We start from the raw sequence: 24,917 nt of genomic DNA, 5'->3' as shown, positions 1-24,917 counted from the left end.
AATATTCAAAAATTTTCTAAATTAATCAAAATTTTTCATTTTTAAAGTTTTTTCGAGAAACGTTTTAATTCTTATAAAAAATCGGAATATTTATCAGAAATCCTGAAAAAAATTTTTTTAATTCTGACAAATTTTTTCACTAGGGTATATTACGATATATCAGGAAATCCCTTGGACATCGTCTGGATATCGTTTGAGACATCTACAGGATGTCAAATTGGTGGACATTTGTGCATCCCTTGGATATCCCTTGGATATCGCAGACGAGTGAGTCCCAGATACGCACAGTAATAAACGGACACAGCAAGCTGAGTGAAACGGACACAGACCAAACGGACACAGTAATAAACGGACACAGTGCGAAACGGACACATCCAGATAGCCACAAATGTATGTATGAGCACAAATTGTTTTCATGTTGCTAATAAAGATGTTAGCATCTTGCTACGCATTTACGTCGTCCCTTGTGCTGTTATTTGCTAACATTCGACACTGATCTTAGGTAATGCTAGCATAATGTTTGAAACGTGTAAAGAATTTTATTTCCGACACCGAATGCTAGCAAACAACAGCACAAGGGACGACATAAATGCGTAGCAAGATGCTAATATCTTTATTATGTCAACTGGCTATCTGGGACAGTAACAAACGGACACAGACCAAATGCGCACAGAGCGAAACGGACACAGTGCGAAACGGACACAGACCAAATGCGCACAGAGCGAAACGGACACAGTACAAAACGGATACAGACCAAATGCGCACACTGCACATGCGCACGGACCAAATGCATACACGGAAAGTCGGAAACCCTTGTGATGCAGTGAATGCTTTGCACGCACACACACACACACACACGGGGGGGTGTAAGGAGGGCCTTCAGCCCCCCTCCCGCACCCACCCCGTCCAAGTCGCTAACCTATGCAGACTTCATTCTGCTTGCAATGTACATGGATTGCATTTGGTCCGTGCGCACGTGCAGTGTGCGCATGTGTAGTGTGCGCATTTGGTCCGTGTACATTTGGTCCGTGCGCATTTGGTCTGTGTCCGTTTCGCACTGGTTCCGTTTCGCTCTGTGCGCATTTGGTCTGTGTCCGTTTGTTACTGTGTCCGTTTCGCTCTGTGCGCATTTGGTCTGTGTCCATTTGTTACTGTGTCCGTTTGTTACTGTGTCCGTTTATTACTGTGTCCGTTTGGTCTGTGTCCGTTTGGTCTGTGTCCGTTTGTTACTGTGTCCGTTTCACTCAGTCTGCTGTGTCCGTTTATTACTGTGCGCATCTGGGGCTCGATTCTTGAATTTATTCGTAAGAGAAACGTATTCGCAAATTCTGTTCTTACAGAAAAGTTAGAAATTTATTGGCTATCGTATGGCTATTAACCAATAAACTTACAACTTTCTGTTAGAGCGAGTATTTGCGTATACGTTTCTCTTGCGAATGACTTCAAGAATCGGGCTCCTGGGACGCTCCCTCGCAGACAGTCCATGGATATCTAACGATATTGCGATATCCCAAAATGACATCCCAGGGACATCCCTAAGATAAAGTGTGCTTTCCAGCAAGACACAGTGTAACACAGTGTCCACTAGTGTGAGCGAGACACACTGACATGTTCTTTCTCACACTAATGGACACTGTGTTACACTGTGTCTTGCTGGAAAGCACACAAAGTGTGCTGTGTGTGATCTTTGCAAGCAATTTTTTTTGTACGAGTTCGAGAATCGGGCCTTGGATTGTATAGTTACGAACCTGTTTTCACACGAAAAATGACAGAAATATATCCACCTCTCTTGTCGATTCTCCCCGCGCGTGTCGCGATGCACCAAGGCCACTCCATTAATGGGTGTTTACGATAATGTGTGCTTTCCAGCAAGACACAGTGTAACACAGTGTCCACTAGTGTGAGCGAGACACACTGACATGTTCTTTCTCACACTAATGGACACTGTGTTACACTGTGTCTTGCTGGAAAGCACACAATGGCTATCCGTGTAATTTTCTCTAGGACCGAAATATATGATAAGCACAACCATCTACTATCATCATGATTCGTGACAACTCAATGCTGTCCGGTATAGCCAAATCATCACGAGCAAGTTGCGAGTTGCGAGTTTCGTGAGTTTGTAGCAGGTAACCTAAAAAGTACGACATAATTAAATAATTTGATTATTACAATTAAAAATAATCTGTTTTTAATGTATGATAAGATTATTAACTTTAAAATAGTAATTATATGTAACACAATCATGTATTTTTAAAGTATTGTCTAAAGTAATATCAGAGATTATTTTATTTACAAATATTTATTTTGTCTATCAAGTTTCTATTATAACGGTATTATTTCAAAACCTAATATAATATTTTAATTAAACATTGATTCTCAATAAATATTATTATTTATTATTAACTAACATATATATATTAGAAAAGTCATTTTTTATTAAACGGATGGTGTTAACACTTTGAAACAAATGAGATAAATTATGTAAAATTACTAAATAAATCATTATTAATAATATTTTTTAGATTACAAGTAAAATAAAAATTTAAGTATAAATATTTTTCTTTCTTGTAACAACTGTTAATGATAAGTTGCATGGTGTTATCATTATTTTAAAAAATCATATATTTTTATGTATAAATATTATGAATGAATATTTCACTAATGTGAAACTAATAATAATGTTTACAATAAATTTTTTTAATTTGTAATACAAGTGCATAGTAAATTAAGATATACGTTAGATATGCGTTAGATATATGTTATAATAGAAACTTGATAGACAAATTAATAAATAAATAAAATATTTGTAAATAAAATAATCTCTTTAATATTACTTTAGACAATACTCACATAGAAATTGGCATCCAGTGGATGTCCAATGGACGTCCATTAAACCTCCATAGATCCATGGGACGTCTATGTCCATGGTGGAAGTCAGATGGACGTCCATTAGAGGTCTAGTAAACTTCCTTAGCTCCATTGGAGATTTACCTCCATGGTGGAAGTTAGCTAGACGTCCATTAGGGATCCAGTAAACTTCCATGGCTCCATTGAAGGTTTACCTCCATGGCGGAAGTTAGACAGACGTCCATTAAAGATCCAGTAAACGTCCATGGCTCCATTGGAGGTTTACCTCCATGGTGGAAGTTAGATAGACATCCATTAGGGATCCATTAAACATCCATAGCTCCATTGGATGTTTTCTTCCATAGTGGAAGTTAGATGGATGTCTATTAGGGATCCACTAAACTTCCATAGCTCTATGGAACATTATTTCCATGATGGAAGTTAGACAGACGTCCATTAAGGATCCATTAAACTTCCATAGCTGTATGGAACATTTATTTTTATGGTAGAAGTTACCCAGACAACACGCTTGTCAGAATGAAAACTTTAAGAGAACTTTTTTAAGAAAACATTTAGATATCTTGGAAATGATGTCCAAAAATAACATTTATCAGAGACATCTACTAAGAGAGGTCTTTGAGATATCTCATGGAAGAATTTCATTTAAGTTTCTTGAAAATGTTATCCTTATGATATCACAGCTAACTGATATCAGCTTAATATCTCATAAAAGATATCACAACGCTGTCCGATTTTTGAGCCGTCCATGCGCGTCGTAGTTGACTCAGAAATCAGACAACACTATAACATCCTGAATGAGAGATCCATTTGATATTAAAAAAAATTATCAAAGATAATGTTTTCAAAAATAACGGTTTGTCTACAATTACTGCGTACAAAAAAATGCACAAAATCTAAATTTATCATGTACTGAATACAAAAATAATAATAAATGTACTATTCAATTTTTTTTAGAATATATATGTGATCTATATAGTTGAAATTATCTAATTAACTATTTGAACGCTTCAAAGTATTAATGTTAAATAGATCGCAATTTCCATCAAATTATTAAGGTTTGGAAAAAGATAAATTTAACAATGAAATTAATAAGTAAATAAATTAATGCTATTTATTTTTAATATGTTTTGCAAAATTTAATTGCTTTTATAAAAAATAATATAATTGCGTCAGTTTATAACATTTAGGTATATGTAGACAATAACAAGTACCCATATCGATGAGTCAAGTTGGCGTAGCAGATAAAATATAAGGTTCATAATTCTAAGGTCCCGGGTTCAAAACCCGCGGCAAGTAAGAATAAATAAAATAATAAAATTTAAATTTAATTAATTAAGAAAAATTTGTCCTAAATTTAGTATATGTACTGTTGATAAAAATAATTTAAAAGAAATAAAATTTTTATTTTAAATTTTTATTTTGTCAATCATCTATCGGGGCTCCATGAAGCTTCTACTAATGATCCACGAAACGTCCGTCAGTCATACATCGAGGCTCCGTGAAGCCTCTACTAATGATCCACACAACGTCTAATGCCCAGTCTACAATGAGTCGTTGGTCGTTGGTCGTAAGAAATTTAACCAATTATGTTCGGTTATTCTTCTCTAAGATCAATTGTGATTGGTTAAATTTCTTACGACCAACGACCAACGACTCATTGTAGACTGGGCATAATAGACCTCTTTGACGACCTCTAATGGAGGTCTAATGGACGTCCACAATGCGGAACTATGGATTTCTAATGGCTCTATACTGGACGTCTAATGGACGTCCACTGGAAGTTTATACTTCCATGGCAGACGTCCATCAGACGTCTACTGGAGGTTTTATTTCTATGTGGGTACTTTAAAAATACATGATTGTGTTATATAATTACTATTTTAATGAAGTTAATAATCTTACCATACATTAAAAACAGATTATTTTTAATTGTAATAATCAAATTATTTATGTCGTACTTTTTAGGTTACCTGCTACAAACTCACGGAACTCGCAACTTGCTCGTGATGGCTATACCGGACAGCATTCAGTTGTCACGAATCATGATGATAGTAGATGGTTGTGCTTATCATATATTTCGGTCCTAGAGAAAATTACTCGGATAGCCATTATCGTAAACACCCAATACAAGCTCTATGATTAAGGCCGAAATCACATGGTGCGGAATAGAGCTGCGGAATAGAACGTGCGTCATACAAGCAGCCAATCAGAGCTTTGCCGCATCAACGCATTCTAAAGGGCCATCTACAATGGAGAGTCGTAGGCCGTAGCAGTAGTCGTAGAAAATGTCTCCATTTTGTATTGCTTTACTGTTTACAGCCTACAGCAGACATTGAGCCAATTCATTGCGTGCTTACGATGAGCGTTGGGGCATTCGGGATTAGTTTTTGGTCGCCTTTCTTTGATGGCCGGCTTGTATGTTATTGCTACGTCGTTTTTATTCTAGACAGCATTGCCGTAGTTTTAGTGCTGTTACGGCTAAAACACTCCATTGTAGATGGCCCTTAATGCTAAAACTCCATGTATGCGGTGAGCTCCGGCAAACGCATGCGGTGACCAATCAGAATTCAAGCGCTTGCTGTGACTTGCCGGAACCCGACCTGCGTCTGGTTGCTGATTGGTCACCGCATGCGTTTGCCGGAGCTCACTGCAGACATGGAGTTTTAGCATAAGGCCGAAATCACATGGTGCGGAATAGAACGTGCGTCATAGAAGCAGCCAATCAGAGCTTTGCCGCATCAATGCATTCTGATGTGGTAAAGCTCTGATTGGCTGCTTCTATGACGCACGTTCTATTCCGCAGCTCTATTCCGCACCATGTGATTTCAGCCTAATACAAGCTCGGCGTCAAGCGTCAGCGTGAAAAGGCACCTTAAGGAAAAAGGTAAGGGTACCATTACATTTGTCCGATTTTGTCGTACGACGAGTTTGTCAAGACGTAGCGATTGGCTACCGACAAAAGTTTCCCCACTTGCTACCTATCGGCAGCCAATCGCTACGTCTTGACAAACTCGTCGTACGACAAAATCGGACAAATGTAATGGTACCCTAAATGATCGCTGCCGAAGTGCCGGACGGAACACGGAATATGATCTGGACTGGCATTGTTGCTGGTGTAGAGTGGTTTAAAGTAAACGTATTCCAGAATGTCCTTGCAGCAAAAATATATGCATAACTTGAATAATGATTGATTATATGCGAATGAAACATAATCGTACAATGAGAGTGTCGTGACATATTTGTTAAGAAAAGTATTACAAATTGTAAAAGAAAAATGGAGTGTACTGATGAAAGTTGGTCTGTAGACTGTTCCGATGATGAGAAATATGAAGTGGATGAAAAGGTGAAATAATCATGTTTATGTAAATATTTAGTTTAATCTGTTCTATTTAATTTTGGTAAAAATATTGTATTTTAATAAACTTTGTCACCCTTTTTGCATAAAAAAAGATTGTGAGATAAAAATTGTTCAATGTAAAAATGTATAGTTATGGATCATTAAAAGACAGTTGTGGAAGTTAAATGGTAAATTAGCAACTGTTTTTGTATTTTTTTTTCAATTATGCCACATATAATATTTTGTTGGAGATAACAGATTTTCTAACTTTTACATGTGATTTTTATCATACATACATAATTATTTCTTTTATACTATCAGCAATTATTTTTATTTTTTAAACATTTATTTTTATACAAATTAGACATTGTTTCTCAGATAGAAAAATAGTATTATATTGTATGTATCTAAAGATTATCACAAATTGCTTAATCAAAAAATGCTTTGAAGCATCAAGTTGACCATACAGTTAGTTGACTGAAACCCATGTCAGGTAATTCTTCAAAAAGCTATTACATATTTGAAATTTGCACATTTTTATTTCATATATTATCACACAAAGTTAACCTGTACATAGTAATGTAATAATTTTAACTTTATGAAACTTGTGTTTCTTATAGTAATATATATATATATATATATATATATATATATATATATATATATATATTTTACTTTAGTGGATTATAGTTATTACTAAATAAAATTTTAGAGATTTTTTTTAAAAAGGTATACAGAATCCTCTCTTAAGAAGTTAGGATTCTAGCGACGAAAAAATAAGCACATTTTGGGAATATTTTTCAGCGGGACAATGAAATAAATCAAGATTTTGAAAAAGGTCCTTTATTATACAACTAATGAATTGTAAAAATTAATCTTTCCAAAGCAATAGAAAACAAAATGGCAGCTGTACAGCTTTTCGATAAAGCCTTTTTTTTAAGGATGTATATCCGAACCAGTAGCACCTGCAATTTTTAAGTTAGGATAAAAAACAAATTTTTTTCGATTATATATGAGAATAGCTACAGAAGTACATAAGATTTTTTTGATATATCGATTTTTGCAAGAATGACGGAAAAACTCCAAAATTTCCCCCCAAAATTGCCAGAAAATTGTTTATAACAAAAAACTATGCAATATGATGAAAAAATCCAACATACTTCTGTAAAGAATGTAATTTTGAATATACAGTCAAAATTTCAAGTCAATTGGTAAAGATTTATTCGAGTTATGAGTTCGGCCGACTTGAAAAATGTTTTGAGAAAAACACATTTAAAGTACTGAAAAATTATAGAAAAATTTTATATATCTTTAATCGGCGATGCCTGCACCATACAATTGGCCTTCCAGATGAACATCTGTTCCTGCACTTCTTTTCTGAAAGTCTTTAAATCCTAGAGTGGCCTAACCCTATAAAAATACCATGTAAATGATTTTAATGTACAGTTTTCTGTGATGTTGATTGGTTGTCTCGCTGCACTTACTTCGTATTGGAAGAGTAACTATCATTGCAATTAAATTTTGATAGCTGTCAAACTTGCATAGATAATTATCCATATAATAATTAAATTAATAATAATTACATAGATAATTATCTATATAATTATTGTTGCAATTTATTTCTAAAGAGTAAAAAATAAGTTAAATAGCATGTGCAAAGCATTGCATGTGTGGTGACAAGTATACAAACTTAAAAATAAAATGTTACTGATTTTATTGTTGACAGTTTTCTGCGATGCTGAGTATGAGATTTTAAGGTTTTATTCTTAAACTTTGAGCCATAATTTGAGACATTATTTTTGTTCATAAGACTAATTATTTTCTATCCTGATTTTAGCAAATTGTCATATTGTGCTTATGTTATGTATTATGTAATGATCTTTAAAAGATTCTAAATTCAAGTTTTATTATAGTATGACAATCACATTTGGCTTGTTCTTTTTCGCTGCACTGCTGCACTGGTGCAACAGGTTAGAGTAAGACAAAAATATTTTTTCTCACTCTAACTTATTGCACCAGTGCAGCAGTGCAGCGAAAAAGAATAGGCCAATTGTGATAAAACATGATTTTTATATATAATTTGTGCATGAGTTATATATATTTTGTGTTCAATTTATGTTATTAATTATAGAATAATCTTCAAAAAGATTAAGTTGAAGTTATTAATACAATGATCACATATCGTGGTCATCATGAATTTCTATCTGAGATTTTTATTAAAATTTAAGTAGAACAGGTTAAACTAAATATGTATATATTTATTTTTAAAATTTTATAATATTAATTTTCAACAAATATCACATTTTTTTCTGCTTATATAGCATCAGTGGAATATAAGGGCTGAAGATATCGTTTCATTGATTGAAGGTTTGGAAGTAAACAATTGCATACTAGAGCTTGAATGGAAATGTCCTGGCAGACGAGGTCCATCTCCTGTTCCTTTGAATAATCTACAACAGGAGTTTGAATCTCCAGAATACAAGTAAACTTTTAGCAACTGTTTTTAATCCTGGAATGGTAAACTTATTTTTTTCACCTCAAACGTCACACTGGGTTATAAATGTATCCTATTTTTTCCCAAGCATTCTGCATTAAACAGATGGACTAAAATCAATATTGCGCTATATGAATCTTATGGTTTTTTTCATGACGAAACAATAGTATAATCCATAATAATAGTAATTAACGATAAAAACTTGAAAAATTAATTTAAATAAAATGAAGTTTGAAAAAACCTCAAAAATTTGTTTTTTTTTAAATATATTATATTTTCGTCAATTTTTAACGAAGTAAAAAAAAAAGCAGAACAATTTTGAAAAGACCAGAGATAGATTTAGAACCAGGATAAAATAAATTTTGGTTATAGTTAAAAAGTATAATTTTGACAAATAAAAGTAAAAAATGATAACTTAATCCTTTCATTGCCGTATACTTTCTACTCGTTTTCTTTTTACTTTTTATTAAAAAATTGTTTCGAGATATTAATGATGACTTTTTCTGTACAGAAATACTTAGTTTACATGTTTTCAAAGTTTTTTGACCTCATTGTCCTTTAATAATTGTTTATAACAATTTAAATGTGAAAAAGATGATTAAAAAAAAAACTGATTTCTAAAATTTTTTATTAAATTTGACTATTTTTGGATATAAAGAGTTTTTGGGGTCGTTGATTACTAATCTGAGATCAAAACTGAAAAATAAAAAATTGTGGATCCAACATGGTGAATGGAAATATAAAAAATTTTAAGTTTAGAAAAATATGGCTATATTCTACACAATATTTACAGTATAAATGATTTTTTGTGACATTTTGCTTAGGTGTATTATTATTGAGATAGAAATTCATGAATATTGAAAGTTTCTAAAAATCTTTAAACAAATTGTATAATAAGGGTCTATACAAGAAATCAATTGAAAGGTGGTAGATCTTATGTATTTTTAGTCCCTGAATCCAAAACTGTTATTAGAATTAGGGGGTCGCTTGTATTTTTTAAGATATTGTCATGAAAATAATAAAAAACGGTGTAAATATGCACAATTAAGGTCCATACGAGAGAATAATCAATTTAAAAGTAGTAGATTTTATGTATTTTTGGTCCCTGAATCCAAAACTGTTGTTAGAATTAGGGGTCACTTGTATTTTTTAAGATATCGCCATGAAAATAACAAAAAACAGTAAATATGGCGTTTAATGAAGTACAACATACACACACAATATATTCTCGGAAAACGCGTGGGCGAGAGAGGGGCTCTGCCCCTCTCCCTGCACCCCTTCCCCGTAATTTTTCCTAACTCTAACCCACCAATTTTATGTCACTATTTGGTTAATGCGAAAACATTGGAAACGAACAGCGTGGAAAGTCGCAAACCTATATGGTACTGTACAAGCGTGGATGTCATTTACTTTACGTAAAGCACTGATATCATGTGTCGTATTTATGAAACTACAGTATAACTATACTGCTTACAAAAAGCGTTTATTTAATTATAATCAATAACTTGAAAAACTTTTAGATACCAATCTTTACAAAAATAAATATCTTGACTTTCTGTCCGCTATATTGGATACGTTTTAAATTTTGAAAATCGTCATTTTGAATTTTGAAAATCGGATAGCAGACTCGTAATCAGCGACCCTAAAAACTGTTTATAGTGGATCCAAACAGTTTTTAAAGGTTTATTTACTTTTAGCAAGGGGACGAAAATTGACACTTCTTAACATAATTGTATTTATTGCGACACTTCTTTATCATAAAAAGTTACTGATCTGAATATATGCATAGCTGATATTCTCTGTTTCCAAGCTAAAACGTGAACACAATTGAGTGGCACTATGTTATAAGAAACCTTGAAATTTGACCAATCAAATCACGTCATTTTCAAATTGACACATACACTCAAAAGTACTTCACTTAGAAACTGTACAGAAACACTTTATTCATGCACAGTCGGTTGCTAAAAGGTTGCAACATTTTCTTTAACCCTCGGAGAACACACTTATTTTTTCGATCATGAAGAACACTGTGGATCAATCTGACCCTACACACACTTTGATCGTCTACCATTTTAAATTGACGAGTGCGATCAACTTGAAAAAATTTCTAGATATACTTGGAACATTGTTAAATCAATTGATATAAATAAAAAGTGCTGTTGGAATTATTTACATTTAAAAAAATTTACAAAGAAATTTTTTTTGAAAAAAAAACGTAATTTACGAAAAAAATTGTATTTTCTTATTTTTGTAATATTTCTGGTTAAAAATTTACATGTGTATTCTTGAAATGTAATAGAATCAAGAAAAAAAATTGTACTTTAGTGTACCTTAAAAAAAAGGTATTTATTTTGTTAGGTAATGAAAGTGGTTTTTAAGGTAAAAAAATCAAACATTTTTTTGAAAAAATTTTTGAAAAATTTATTTCTTATTACATATATGTGAATACTTTATTATTTAAATGACTTGTGGTAAAAGTTAACTTATTTATTGTCGGCGACGGCTTCACTATAATCTGAATACGACGTGTTAGTGTTTGACTGTACTGACACATTATTCACCTTAGAAGAACTGTTGCCATCGAAATATTTTTGCTCGACACGTACTAAGGCATTCTGAATACGTGGCCGCAAACTATATGCCATCGTGCTCACTATTGAAAAACCGACGCTTAGTACACAACAGGGTCAGAATGACCCTGCACCGACTTCGAATAATACCCAACACCTATTAGGTGTTGCGCTGTACAAAAGGAGCATCTTAACATATAGTTAGTATCCCAAACTATATAGTTAGTACCCCAAACAGGTAGAAGGCCTCAGGCCCGTCAATTTTCAAAATGCTTTCAAGATATTTACACTCAAATTCGAGGTAAGGGTCAAATTGACCCTATGTGTTCTCCGAGGGTTAATGAGTTTTGAAACGCAGCTTTGCTCGGAGCAGTTGAACCTAATTGGTTATAATCGTAAGTAAAAATTAATCGCTCGGTGAACAAGCTGTGTTTTCGAAATCCATAAAAAAGTGGTGCAACCTTTTAGCAACTGACTGTACACAAGAGTTATGTATACAAGTCTAACATTTCGTCTAAGATGGCGGACATTTAATTGACCGATATAGTAGGTTTGTTCTTGGTAGCTGCATTGCTGTACCGGTGCAATAAGTTAGAATGAGAAAAAATATATTTGTCTTATTCTAACTTGTTGCACCAGTCAGTAGTGCAGCGACAAAGAACAGGCCTAGTGCCATTAGCTATCCAGAGTGGTACCTGTTTGCTCACGTCAATATTGACCAAACGGACACAGTTATTGAGGTTAAGCAACCGGTTTATAAGGATCTCGTTTTGTGTGGACACACACGGGAGGGCAAGGGGGCCCGAAAGCCTCTTCCGCACCTACTCCCATCGCACAGTGGGCTGAGAACGTCTCATTTGTGCCAAAATTATAAAACTAAAAGATTAATCTTTGTATAAGTATGGAAATGCCTATAAAATAGTTCTAGAAGTTGCTAATTTTATTTTTTAATATTAAAATTAAAAATGGCGAATTCAAAATGGCAGATTATATATAGTGGATGTAATATCTCATTGAAATTTTGTAAAAATACGTACATATTAATTGTTAATATTAGTAAATTTAACATTTTCAGCAAACAAAGCATGTTTTTTGTTATTGTAATAAAATATACGTTTCTTATTAGCCTACAAAATTATAATTTTCAGAATTTATCACGTGGAGGTTACAGTACGATTTTAGATTCCATATTAACTATTTGGTAATTCGGGGTGCTTTTCGCGAGTCCTTTTGCTTCTCACTAATCGAGGTGCTTTTTTCTCATGAGTTCCCTTGCCTGTCACTAATCAGGATGCTTTTTTCTTGTGAATCTCCTCGCCTCTTACTAATCGGGGTGGTTTTTTCTCGCGAGTTCCCTCGCCTCTCACTAATTGGGGGTGCTTTTTTCTCGCGAGCCCCCTTGCGTTCCACTAATCGGAGTGCTTCTTTTTTCTCGTGAGTCCCCTCTCCTTTTACTAATAACTATTTTGAACAATTAACACTCTTTTTCATTAGATAACACTATATCGTCCAGATTATGTAAATTAGGCATAGATTCTAGAAAATGAGCACCATTAAAATTATTTTTATCATTATTTTTACTATTATTGTTACTATTACCATTAATTTTGTCCACATTTTTTGGAATTTTAAAAAGTTTAATAACTTCTGGAGAAGAAGGTAACTTTTTATGGTTTTCGATTAGTTTTTTCATGTCAATTGTTGAAATTATTGGATCTGATGTGTCCATTGCTCGAAAAAATATATTTTCTAAGTTTGCTTTACGACAATATTTTCTACTATAAAGTTCTCTATACTTTTTATAATCTTTATTTCTAGCTTTTGATGCTTCTTCACCAAGCATATCTACTGACAAAATACTAGAACTTATAATTTCGGCTCCATGAATTAAAATTTTATTTATAAAGATGAAGGCATTGGATACCATGGATAACAAGATATATAGCGTTCAGATATACATTTGCATAACTTTTTAAAACGATGAATTGATTGAATATTGAGAAGATAGAGTTATTAAAATTGTTTCAAAATTAGCAAGCTATTGCCGATTCAAATTAAGACATTTGGTGAATGTTTTTAGAGTTTCAAATGATCTTCGTGCAGTATTGCCATCATTACTCGTACCGCAACTACCTGCTTTTGGTTTATCTATTTTTAATCCTAATTTATCCCATAAAATTTTTTGAATTGCTTTTTTTTCTAGCTTTAAATTTAGTTTTATTTTCTGTATCTCTAATCTGCCATTTTTTAATATCTTTTCTATAAGAAATATGTAAGCAGCACTCAAGAAATTGTATTCAAGCATGTAATGGTTGTACTCCATATTGCAATGACATTAGTTCGGGTACAAACTTTGTATTACATAAATTGTTAAAATCTTTGGGAGTTGCGTGACAAATGGGACACGCTTGCATCGAGCGAGTTCCTGTTATTATATTTGAAACTTTACTATCTATTAAAGTTATATGTAAGGAAAAAGGGTAATTATGCAGATAGAGGGCAACCTCACCGATTTCAATGATCTTGATATATGTTGTCAAGGTCATTATTCTGAACAACTTTTCTCTATACATGTTATCGTCGCTCGGCCTTAGTTTCCGAGTTATACACAAAAAAATTTTTTTTTTAATTTCTTGCTTTAATTTCATTAGTTTTGAAACAGAGTAGGGTGAAGAAAACGCGTGGGAGGGATGCAGGGGGAGAGGCTTTGTCCCTTTGCTTTGCTCTGTAAGCAGGGGAGAGGTGTAAAAAAGGGAGGTAAAAAAGATTTAAAAATGTACCATTGTTTTCTGACTAATATGGAATGAAATTTGTGAAAAGTCGTAAAGTTATATGGTATAGAGAACGCATGGGCGGAGGAGGGGCTTGGCTCCTCCCCCTGTACCCTCTCCCTGTAATTTTTTCTAACTTTAACCCACCAATTTTATGTCGCTATTTGGTTAATGCGAAAACATTGGAAACGAACAGCGTGGAAAGTCGCAAACTTATGTGGTACTATACAAACGTGAACGTCATTTACTTTACGTTTCATAAATACGATACATGATATCAGTGCTTTACGTAAAGTAAACGACATCCACGCTTGTACAGTACTACATAGGTTTGCGACTTTCCACGCTGTTCGTTTCCAATGTTTTTGCATTAACCAAATAGCGACTTAAAATTGGTGGGTTAGAGTTAGGAAAAATTACGGGGAGGGGATGCAGGGGGAGGGGCGGAGCCTCTCCCTCGCCCATGTGTTTTCTGCACAACCCTTTGTGAATTTCCATGCGAAACTAAATTCTCATTATTATCAAATACCCGTGTTATAATTTTTGAACTTTAATCGTTAATAACTTTTTAACGAGTCGCGACCGATAATTGATCGAAGGTGAAGGTAACTCACAAGGGAACCTCGCGAACTCGAAAATTCAGATTTTAATGAAACTTGGCATAAATGTAGAAGGGGTGAATACATGAATTTAGAAATTTTTAGTTGGTGCCTAAAAACTTAAAGGGGTGAAACCACCCTTCAAATTTGAGACGATTTTTGCGGTTTTTCAATATATCTCGTAAATTAAACAAAATATAAAAAAATGTTTTATACGAAAGTTTTACAGTATAAATACCTTAATTTAACTATGCTATTTATTAAAAAAAAATTTTTATAAAAAAAAATTTTTTTTTTAATGAATAGCGTAATTAAATGGAGGTATTTGTGCTGTAAAACTTTTGTATGAAACATTTTTAAATATTTTGTTTAGTTTACGAGATATATCAAAAAATCGCAAAAATATTTCAACTTTGAAGGGTGGTTTTACCCCTTCAAACTGTTTTTGGGCACCAACTAAAAATTTCTAAATTCATATATTTACCCCCTCTACATTTATGCCAAGTTTCATTAAAATCAAAATTTACGGGTTCGCGAGGTTCCCTTGTCAGAGTCATGATCTTGACAACATATGTCAAGGTCAAGGTGATCGGTGGTTATCTTATATCTCCATAATTACCGGAAAAAGATATGTATATTTGATAGTCTAGCAAGTCAATTATACAGACATGTAAGTTTTGTATCTCATCATCTATTAATTGTTTTCGTTTTAAAATTACATTAGTTGATTTTTTTATATATTTCATTTTTTTGGGCAGCAAAATTTCGCAGATTGTCATACAATTATTCCATAATATAAGACCAATAGATGTGACTAATTGAAGTAAAATAACAGACGTAACAAATAAGTTTTTATTGTTAAAATCTTGGACATTTGTATAGGCTTGTTTATAAGAAGAATAACCAGTACTCCCGTCAAAACGCCAAGAACAAGTTAATACGGTTTTTATTACAGTATCATCGATTTGTTGCATAATTTGAGATATCTGTTTGTATGCTCACAATCCGTTGAGCAGTGTGATCTAGCAACATTGAAGAGAAACTTTAGCAATATTTTCACTAATAGATGCTTCTTTCCTTAATGGTCTGCATTGTGATTTTATTCTTGTAACATCATTATAGGCTGGCCAAATGTCTGCATCAGACAATTTACTTTCTAAATGCATGTTTATGTACATTTCTTTTAAAAAAGAATTATTTAAAATAAATGCTAGGGCTTCTTTAGGAGGTTTTTTAATTATCATAGAAATATTTAAAAGTTTTCTCATTTTATGTGGACGTCCTGGACTTTTTAAAAGTTTAGCTAGAACTGCTTCTAAATCTTTTTCTTTTGTTTGTTTTGCAGCATGCTGTCTCATTAATAATATTTTTGAGATATCGTGTTTACATTGAGCACTTATTTCTGCAATTTTTCGTTTTTTTTTATTTTAATGATTTATTTTTGAAATTAAGAGTTGGGCGACCTGGACGAGAATGTGACGTACAAGGAATCGATTATTTATTGAAGTATCAGTAGAAATATTGAATGTCGAATCAAGCCATGTACAATTTTTTTTTTCAAATGTAATCTTTTTTTCTATGAACATTTAATTTTTCATTTCGCTTAATTTGAAGACTTGATAGGTTTTTCTTCAAATTTAAGAGATTGTCTTTTGTTACACTTAAATTAAAAGTGCTTAACTTATTTAATATGTAAGTGACTGCTATATTGGTACTCGTATTTCAAGGAATTAAAGCTAAAGTTTCTCTTTGTAAAAGTTGTCATGTTTTGAAAAGTAACAAAGATTTATTTATAAAAAACGTTTAGAGCTATTTATATATTTAAAATTTATGTATATTATTATATATTTTTAGAATAAATTTAGAATTTTATACGGAATAGATATTTATATTAATAGATATACATTTTATGAAATAAAAAGCTGGAAATGTATTACACTTAATGTGTATTAACAATAATTGGTAAGTATATAATTATAATAGCATAGGAATTTTAAATTCGGTAAATCAGTACTTGTTAGTGACACACGCAGATATGAAAAAAGTGAGCTGAACACTAAAAGCTATACACAACAAAACAAAGCCAGAAGAAAGTGACTATCTCCACTTTTGTAACAAAATTAGTCGAATGTCGAAGCTGATTATTTCATTTGTTTTGATTTGAGTTAGTGATTTTGAGTTAGTGATCTTGAGTTAGTGATGCTACTACCGCGACTCATCTGTGTGCCACACATATGTGCGCTCAGCGCAATGTGCGGTGTTGGGAGGGAGAGATGGTAGGACAAAGGACAAGTAAGAGGAATCTTACTTGATCTTACGTGATCTTATGTATGCGCGCGCAATTCTGGCTCTTTAGTGAAGTATGTGTGTCGCAGAAATATTGGTTACCGTTAGAATTCTTATAAATAAAAAGATTGGAAAAATTAGAATATACGGTAGCTGTGTGGAGGAAAAAGTAATACAGTGAAATTATGAAAATAATAAATTAATTGATTTATTGTGACTACATTTATTTGCAGCCGATTTACAACATGAATACTAACATTTGGTGTGAAGTTAAGATCTTGAATTCTGGAAGTCTGATTCCAAATTTGTGATCAGTGACCGCAAGGACTCTAAATACAGATTCTTATTAGGATTTGATCAATTTTGGGAATTCTTGACTGCCACATTGAATCTTAAATCATTATCTTAAATTTTCAAAATCTGACTTCAGATTCGTAATCAGCGAAAACCTCTACATACCGATTTTTATAAAATTAAAAAATTTTTCAAAATTTTCGTCTATCATGTTGGATCCGCCATTATGAGTTTCGAAAATATGATAACGAATTCGTAATCAGCAACCCCGAAAACCCCTATATACCGATTTTCATGAAAAACCAATTGTTATAATAATTTGTAACTCAAATGGTTGAACAGAGCGTTTCAAACAAATCTCTTTGTATTTAATAAAGAATATCTAAATAATAAACAAAAAACTGCAAAAAACCGTAAGTCAGTTTTGATGCGGATATTCTGTAGAATAAAATAAAATTAGTCTCCCCCAAGAAACCTGCGGAGTCTTGTGGAGTATGGGATAAATAGGTGGTCATTTACGCAAAAATCAGTGTAATACATAAATAATTATTTAATATTAAAATTTTATGAATATATTACAACTTTGCACATTTATAATCTTGTTTTTTACACTTATTTATATAAGAAAGACAATATACGGACTTTTAAATTAGAGATCTTCTAAGATAAAAAAATATTTTATGAAAAGAAGTTAAAGATCTCAGTTTTATATTTTTGGTTTTGGTTTTTTGTTTTGGTCATTATTCAGTTTAGGGGAGGCAACTCCGATGATCCTTGACCTTGACATATGTTATCAAGGTCACTCTTATGAGTAACCTTCAAAATATTTTAGCTGTCGCTCGTGATTTGTTAAAAAGTTATTAACAAAAAAGTTTTATAAATGACATATAATCATTCAGTATAGGAGTATATCAGATGGGTTTGCAACTTTCCACGTGCAGCGAGGTCCACCCATATTTCCCCTTGCTTACAGAGCGACGTCCACGCTTTATCACAAGGGTTTGCGACTTTAGATTTGAAATTGTGGCCAAATATCGAATTTGAAATGTTTGGGTTAGGTTAGGAAAAAATACGGGGAGGAGATGCAGGGGGAGGGGTAGAGCCTCTGACGTGAGCAATATTACGCGTGGCCATTATTGACGTTGGCAGTATTGATGCGTGACCAATATTGATGTGGGCAAATGGGACGCTTCCGCTATCTAGATATTCAGATCAGTGTAAAAAACTATTGCTAGTATCAAAACAACGAATTATATATTTCCTAGTCTCCTCAATTCTTATTTCCCTGAGATTTTTCTACAAAGTTTGTCTGTCTATCTTATCAAACGCCACCTTTAAATCGCCAAAGAACGTGTATACTTTTACTTTCTTGTCTGTTATCTCTTTCTGCAGTACGTGATTTAGTATAAAAATATTTATCGTTGATGTTTCTTTCTTGAAGCCACTTTGACTCTTTGGCAACAGCCTCTTTGTCTCCGTCTCTTACTTCAATCTACTTCTTAAAAATTTTGTGTATTTTGTAGGCAGTGTACAGTTTTTGTTCCTTTATAATTTTCAACTTCCTCTTGCTCGCGTCTTTTATACGGTGGAACAATTATACTTTTCTTCCAGTCTGCAGGTACAATATCTTTTTTCCTAATCTGTTTTATTAATTTTATCATTTTTCTTAAAACGTTTCTCCTGCGTACTTTTGCGTTTCCATTGATATTTTGTTCACATTTGACGCTTTTTTAATCTTTAATTTTTTAATAACCTCAATTTTCTCTTCCTCCAATGTGTCATATTTCTGTTTATTTACTCTTCTAGTTGTTACATTTTCCTTCTTTTTTTTCTATTTTTTTAAAAGTTGTATGAGGTGGTTCTATACTATCTTTTCGATATTATTTTCCTTTTATGTCTTTTTTCCTTTTTATTTATTTATAAATTTCTACACTTCCGATTTTCTTTTAATTTTTTTTTGTCTTCTGTTTTCTCTTTTTATTTTCTAGCTAGCAGTTGCTTTATTTTCCTCCATTTTTATGTACATTTCTGCATATCTATTTTTCCTTGTATATACCTTTGCCTAATCTATGAAAAATTGCACTTACTTACGCAGTACAAATGTTTACGTCCGCTTACACCACCTAGCCAAGTTTTGAAAATAGTTAATTTAACGCACAAAAGTCTGATACACAAAAATAATATAACGACGATATGTTAAATTAACATATCCGTGTTAGAAATTTAACATAACTTCTTACATAAGAAAATTTTAACACCAATACGAAGTGTTTTTTACTGTGCAAGGTCACCTTCCTGAGTAACGTTTTAGCCGTCACTCATTATTTGTTGGAAAGTTATTAACAAAGTGTTTTGTTAATAAAACAGAACAAAATTCTTATCATTTGAACCTTAATCATCTCCTCAGCAGGAGAGAGAAGAGAAGTATAAGTTGGACTTTATTTCGCGTGGAAACTTGAAAACTTATGTGGAACAGAACAATTACAGACCTTGTTTTGGACTGAAAGCACGGAGAAGTGTGAAGTGAACCTCAATTCACGCAGAAAACATGGGAACGTTCCAGATGCGCACAGTAATAAACGGACACAGTAGGCTGAGTGAAACGGACGCAGTGCGAAATAGATACAATAACAAATGGACATAGTAACAAACGAACACAATGTCAATCAAACAGAAATGAATTCGTGCAAAATTCAAAAATCAAAGAACTGAGAATTGAGGTGATTAACTAACAAATAAGTGCGGTGATGTAATCTACGTAATTTTCTATTCAATTAATTGGATAAATGTACGATGTGTACTTTGTTGATGTCAAATTACGACTTAATTAACATAGTTATTTCTCAACAAAGTACGCACTGTACTTTTGTACGCATTTCTGCTCAGGGCACCCTATCGGCAGGGTGGGCCGAGGCTTTCCCTTGTACCCCTCCGTGTGTGTGTATGTGTGTGTCCACTGTCTATATAGAACAGGGCAGGGTATGACAGGTTTCTTAACCTAAATATTTGTTAATTTTAACGATTAATATCTTGCTTCGCGGAGTAGACCACCACTTTTTTCTGCCAGATTCGTTCGTTTCGTGCAAAAAAGCGTTGAATAAACATTTTATGATAGTATTCACTGGTGTGGGTGTTTGGGAAACTCAAGATAAGAAAGAAACATGCTTTGGAATGACAAGGATAGCTTATGGATTGTACAGAGGAGACCACGTGTTATTTTTAAAGACAAAAATATATTTCCATTTAATTATCATTATTGATTACAAATTCCGAATGTTGCGTACTTTTAACGAGGGTAATAAATTTTGCAATACAAAAAAAAAATCAATTTTTGAGTGCGATAAAATCATACATTTGAAATAAAACATCATTATTAATGTATCTGAAAAATAATCAATTAATATTTAAGGTTATTTAGTTCCACCTAAGTCGTATTAAACTTACGATGAGGAAATACGTGAATAGTCAGATGACGCTCACGAGAGCGAGAGAAACGACCCACGTGATGACGCTCACGAGAGCGGGAACGCCGACCAACGTGCTTTCACGCGGTCGCGTGCGTGCATGACGCCTCATGGCGCGGAACGCTATTGCATTCTGTCGTTTTCTGTCGAAAATAACAGTTCGCTCTCGAAAAATAACTTTTTTGGTTGGTGATTGTATGACGTGGCTTGAGCGTCTCAATCCAAAAAACCACTCTCAATAGCCCGTCTTAAAGGGCTCCCCGCAGCGACGATCCCACGATCCCGTGAGCGCAAATTGGAGATATGCCGATCTTTTCTGCGCTTCGCAGAATTGTGCAGAAGGTTTCCGATACATACAAATATAGCACACTGCTTCCCAAGATTACGAATCACGTGTTCGACGCACTAAGACCTTTTGCAAGATGACGAACCTCGTGTTCGAAGCATTCACACAGAGCTATGCAGAAAAAGGCAGAGAGACGCCGGCGGGATTGATAACAACAAAAAAAACTCGGTCAGCAACGCCAAGCCGATAGATGACGGGGCAAGTCGATTGCACCCGAAGCTGCTTAAAGAGCTCCTCCGATCATGCTTCGTTGCCGAAAACAAAACGAGATCGGTCGAGCGCATCCGATCACGCGTGCCGAGAGAGAGAAAGAAGAGTGAATAGAAAAGGAAAACAGGCGACGTTTTGTTACTCAGGCAGAAAGGTTGAGAATATCTTTCTTCCTCTCTCTCTTTCTCTCAGCTCAGAACAGTGGGTAAACTGAATAATTGCACAGCTTCACAAAAAAAATTAAAATTTTGTTTGCGGGGACCTGACCCACCTTACTATATGTAATCGAGCATGCTGAAACCGAATCCGGAGTCCAAATAACTCCATCACGTCCGGTTTTTTCGTAACCTAAAAAAATAGGCTAAAAATCATAAAGTTCAATAAACCCAAACAAAACCCCATAATCATGTACCATTATCTCCACAACCCCATAACCTTAAAACCTCATAACTGAATAATCAAATAATCATGTGGCCACCTAAGGTCCATGTATTTTTGCCACAAAATCTAAATTCTGAATCTAAATTGCCAAACCCAGGAACAACGACGTGGACGTAGCAGGCTTCTGTTCTCTTTGAGGTGCTTTATTTACGTGAGGTCCTTTCGCTTCTCACGTTACGGGGTGCTTTATTTTCGTGAGGTCCCCTCGCCTCTCACGAGTAACAAAAGTTGAATAAATAAAAATAAGAATACAGGAAAATACAGGAAAGAGATATCAAATTCTATCCATCGTTTCTTGATCGTTTTCTTTATTGTTTTTTTTCACGTGGAGGTGCCCTGGAATGCAAACACACGAAAAAAAAATTTTTTTTTCAACACTGATAGAAGCGATTCTTCTGACTCGTCATCTATGAAGTTATGAGGTTATAGAGTTATGGGGTTTTGAGGTTATAAGGTTTTAGGATTATGGGGTTTTAAGGTTACGTGATTGAGGGGTGAGGGCATAGCTGTTTCAAACATATTGATTTTCACTGCTTGAACGCGCATAAGTCTCTTTCTCACTGGGTTATGGGATTTAAGGGTTATGGGGTTTTAAGGTTTAAGGTTATGGGTTTGTGTGGTTGATGGGATATGTGATTATGGGGTTTTGTTTGGGTTTTTATTGAATTTTATGATTTTTAGCTTATTTTTTGAGGTTACGAAAAAACCAGCCGTGGTGGGGTTATTTGAACTCCGGATTCGGTTTCAGCATGCTTGATTACATATAGTAAGGTGGGTCAGGTCCCCGCAAACAAAATTTTAATTTTTTTTATAAAGCTGTGTTATCAAAATTTACTTACACACATGGTTAACATTTATTCGATTAATAAGATATAGAATTACATCATCGCACTTATTTGTTAATCACCTCAATTCTCTTTTCTTTGATCTCTGAAGATTTTGCATGAATTCATTTTTGTTTGACACTGTGTCCGTTTCACTCAGCCTGCTGTGTCCGTTTACTATGCGCATCTGGGACTCACTCGAAAACACGAGGTTTATAATTATTTTGTTCTACATAGATTTTCGACTTTTGACGCGAAGTCCATCTCCCTGTGTTTATGCTCTGAGATAAGGTTCATAATTGTCCTGTTTCACATGACTTTACAGTACAATTTTATGCAGAAAATTGAAAATCTATGTGGAACAGAAATTATAAATCTTGTTTCGGGCCATAAGCGGGGTTGAATCGCGCGCGCTCGATTATGTGCATGCGTGCGTGCAGCGAACTCGTAAATTTCTTAAACGTTTTTTATTTATAACTTTTTAATAAAATATGAGCGACGGTTAAAATCTTCTAAGCGTTACTTAGGAGAATGGCTAACAATATATATATTAAGGTCAAAGTTATTGTGGCTGATTTCTTCTACCAAAGTATTAAAAATATTAAACTCTGAACGAATAAGACTTAACTTTACTTGGTTGTTAATTTTTTATATTGATATTTTTTTTCCAGAACTGAAGAGAAGTCTGATTTTGATTTTATGGATGAGATGTCGTCGCCTAGGTTACCTGTACGGAGGATTGGAGAAAGCACTCCAAAAGGTAGTGCCAAGAAAAAGATTGCCAGCTTTAATGGTGTGATATCTACAATGTTAAGACATCGTAGATTGGAGCAACAAGAAATAAATTCAAGTCCAAAAAAGAGTGAATCTCCTATGTTAAAACCACATACTTAATATAATACTTACTTTTATTTTTTGTAACAATTTGTACACGTATACAGATTGAAATAAAAACCTGTAGAAAATATAAATTTACAATATGAATAGTAAGGACGCTATATAAAAGAAATTACATAACTGTAGTGTTTTATACATTACAGTTTTATACACTGTAATAATAATATTTTTAGAAATTATAAGAGATGTGTGTTAATTATTTGAAAATGTATTTAGTCCCTTTGCAAGGTATGATTTTATGCATGAATATGTAATATGAACATTGATAATTAATATGAATAAAAATAAACTATTTCCGTAAATAAAAATATAAATAACAGTAAAAATGTCAATATTTTTAAAATAGAAATATAAAAATATTTACAAGAAAAATAAATTTTTTAGCAAATTTAAATGTAAAATTTGTGAAATATTTTTTATTAATATTATAAGTAATAAATTTGTTTTAAATACAAAACCATGAAAACAAATAAACAAAATTTTTTAACGCTTTATATTTAACAATATAGAATTCAAACTTTTTGTCCCCAGTGATAAATTATTAAAAAATGTATAATAACTCAGACTTCTGTGAATTGACCCAACTGGTAATTTTATTGTTTATTGTAGTAGGTATAACATTTCGACTTTAGCTTCAGGTCTTTTTCAAGTACAAAGTTGATAAAATTGCTAGAAAACATTGCAGTTAATGAGCTTGTGATTGCGAAATCACGGATCATGCATTGCATACAGGGTTGCCAGACATCCGACTTTTTCCCGTCTAAAAGTAAGCATGTTGGCCTGTCCAAATTTAATGTATAATATAATATAAATAATATAATGTATATAGAATATAAATATATGTGCATGTATATACATACATATAATACATATATTTATGTATATACCCAGTGAACACAGTAATATAGTAGCAATGTAACCAAATATAACAGGTTACATTACTCTGATGTTACTTGTAACTTGCATGTAAGTTACAATTTCCGACTCAGCAATATAACATGTTATATAACATGTTATCTAACCGTCACATAACAGTTACGGTAACTGATATTTAAGATAATCATCTTATTAACCCAGGTAGCAAACACAAGTCGTTTTGACGTAAAAAAAATATTGAAATAACATAATTATAATGTAAAAAAAAAATAAATTTATGTTTCTTAACAAGCTTATCCCCACCACACCGTGTATATATATATATATATATATATATATATATATATATATATACACATATATATACACACACAAGTTAGAAATATATAGTTATAAATGTGTTAAAACTTAAATTAATAAAATACACAAAACTAATACATTGTGAGGTGTTTACAACCTCACTTAATGTAACACATTTTGGAGCGATTTGCTCTAATTTGGGATGATATTTCTCTAGATTAGTGACTACTGTATTTTTTCGGATTAACAGTTCGTAAGGAACATTTCCATTATTGTACATATTAATTTTTCGCATTCTTGCTTGTACTCCATCTAAATGAACAACCTTTTCAAAAGT

At 33.0% G+C, this 24,917-nt stretch overlaps 1 protein-coding gene and 2 long non-coding RNA genes across 3 annotated transcripts; 2 read left to right on the top strand and 1 right to left on the bottom strand.

The window, feature by feature from the left end:
- The first annotated feature begins 5,919 nt into the window (after positions 1-5,919).
- Positions 5,920-23,603, top strand: LOC105836315 (PAXIP1-associated glutamate-rich protein 1). Its single transcript, XM_036292948.1, has 3 exons — positions 5,920-6,214; positions 8,530-8,690; positions 23,179-23,603. The coding sequence occupies exons 1-3, from the start codon at positions 6,146-6,148 to the stop codon at positions 23,399-23,401; spliced, it is 453 nt and encodes a 150-aa protein (XP_036148841.1). The 5' UTR covers positions 5,920-6,145; the 3' UTR covers positions 23,402-23,603.
- LOC118647665 lies at positions 7,036-7,788 on the bottom strand. The gene is made up of 2 exons (XR_004964831.1): positions 7,693-7,788; positions 7,036-7,618 (listed from the first exon to the last, which is right to left on the bottom strand). It is a non-coding gene; the product is annotated as an uncharacterized LOC118647665 (long non-coding RNA).
- LOC118647664 lies at positions 11,098-17,748 on the top strand. Its single transcript, XR_004964830.1, has 2 exons — positions 11,098-14,648; positions 15,181-17,748. It is a non-coding gene; the product is annotated as an uncharacterized LOC118647664 (long non-coding RNA).
- Positions 23,604-24,917: the final 1,314 nt, after the last annotated feature.

This window comes from Monomorium pharaonis, chromosome 10 (assembly GCF_013373865.1).
Source record: "Monomorium pharaonis isolate MP-MQ-018 chromosome 10, ASM1337386v2, whole genome shotgun sequence".
Taxonomy (NCBI): Eukaryota; Metazoa; Arthropoda; class Insecta; order Hymenoptera; family Formicidae; genus Monomorium; species Monomorium pharaonis.
The sequence above is the reverse complement of the archived record's forward strand: the minus strand, read 5'-3'. Positions and strand labels throughout refer to the sequence as shown.

Excerpts from the sequence above, each read along its gene's own strand:
- LOC105836315 (XM_036292948.1), top strand. The coding sequence starts at position 6,146 with ATGGAGTGTACTGATGAAAGTTGGTCTGTAGACTGTTCCGATGATGAG. Across the intron at positions 6,215-8,529 it reads AATATGAAGTGGATGAAAAG|CATCAGTGGAATATAAGGGC; the intron begins GTGAAATAATCA and ends CTGCTTATATAG. Across the intron at positions 8,691-23,178 it reads TTTGAATCTCCAGAATACAA|AACTGAAGAGAAGTCTGATT; the intron begins GTAAACTTTTAG and ends TTTTTTTTCCAG.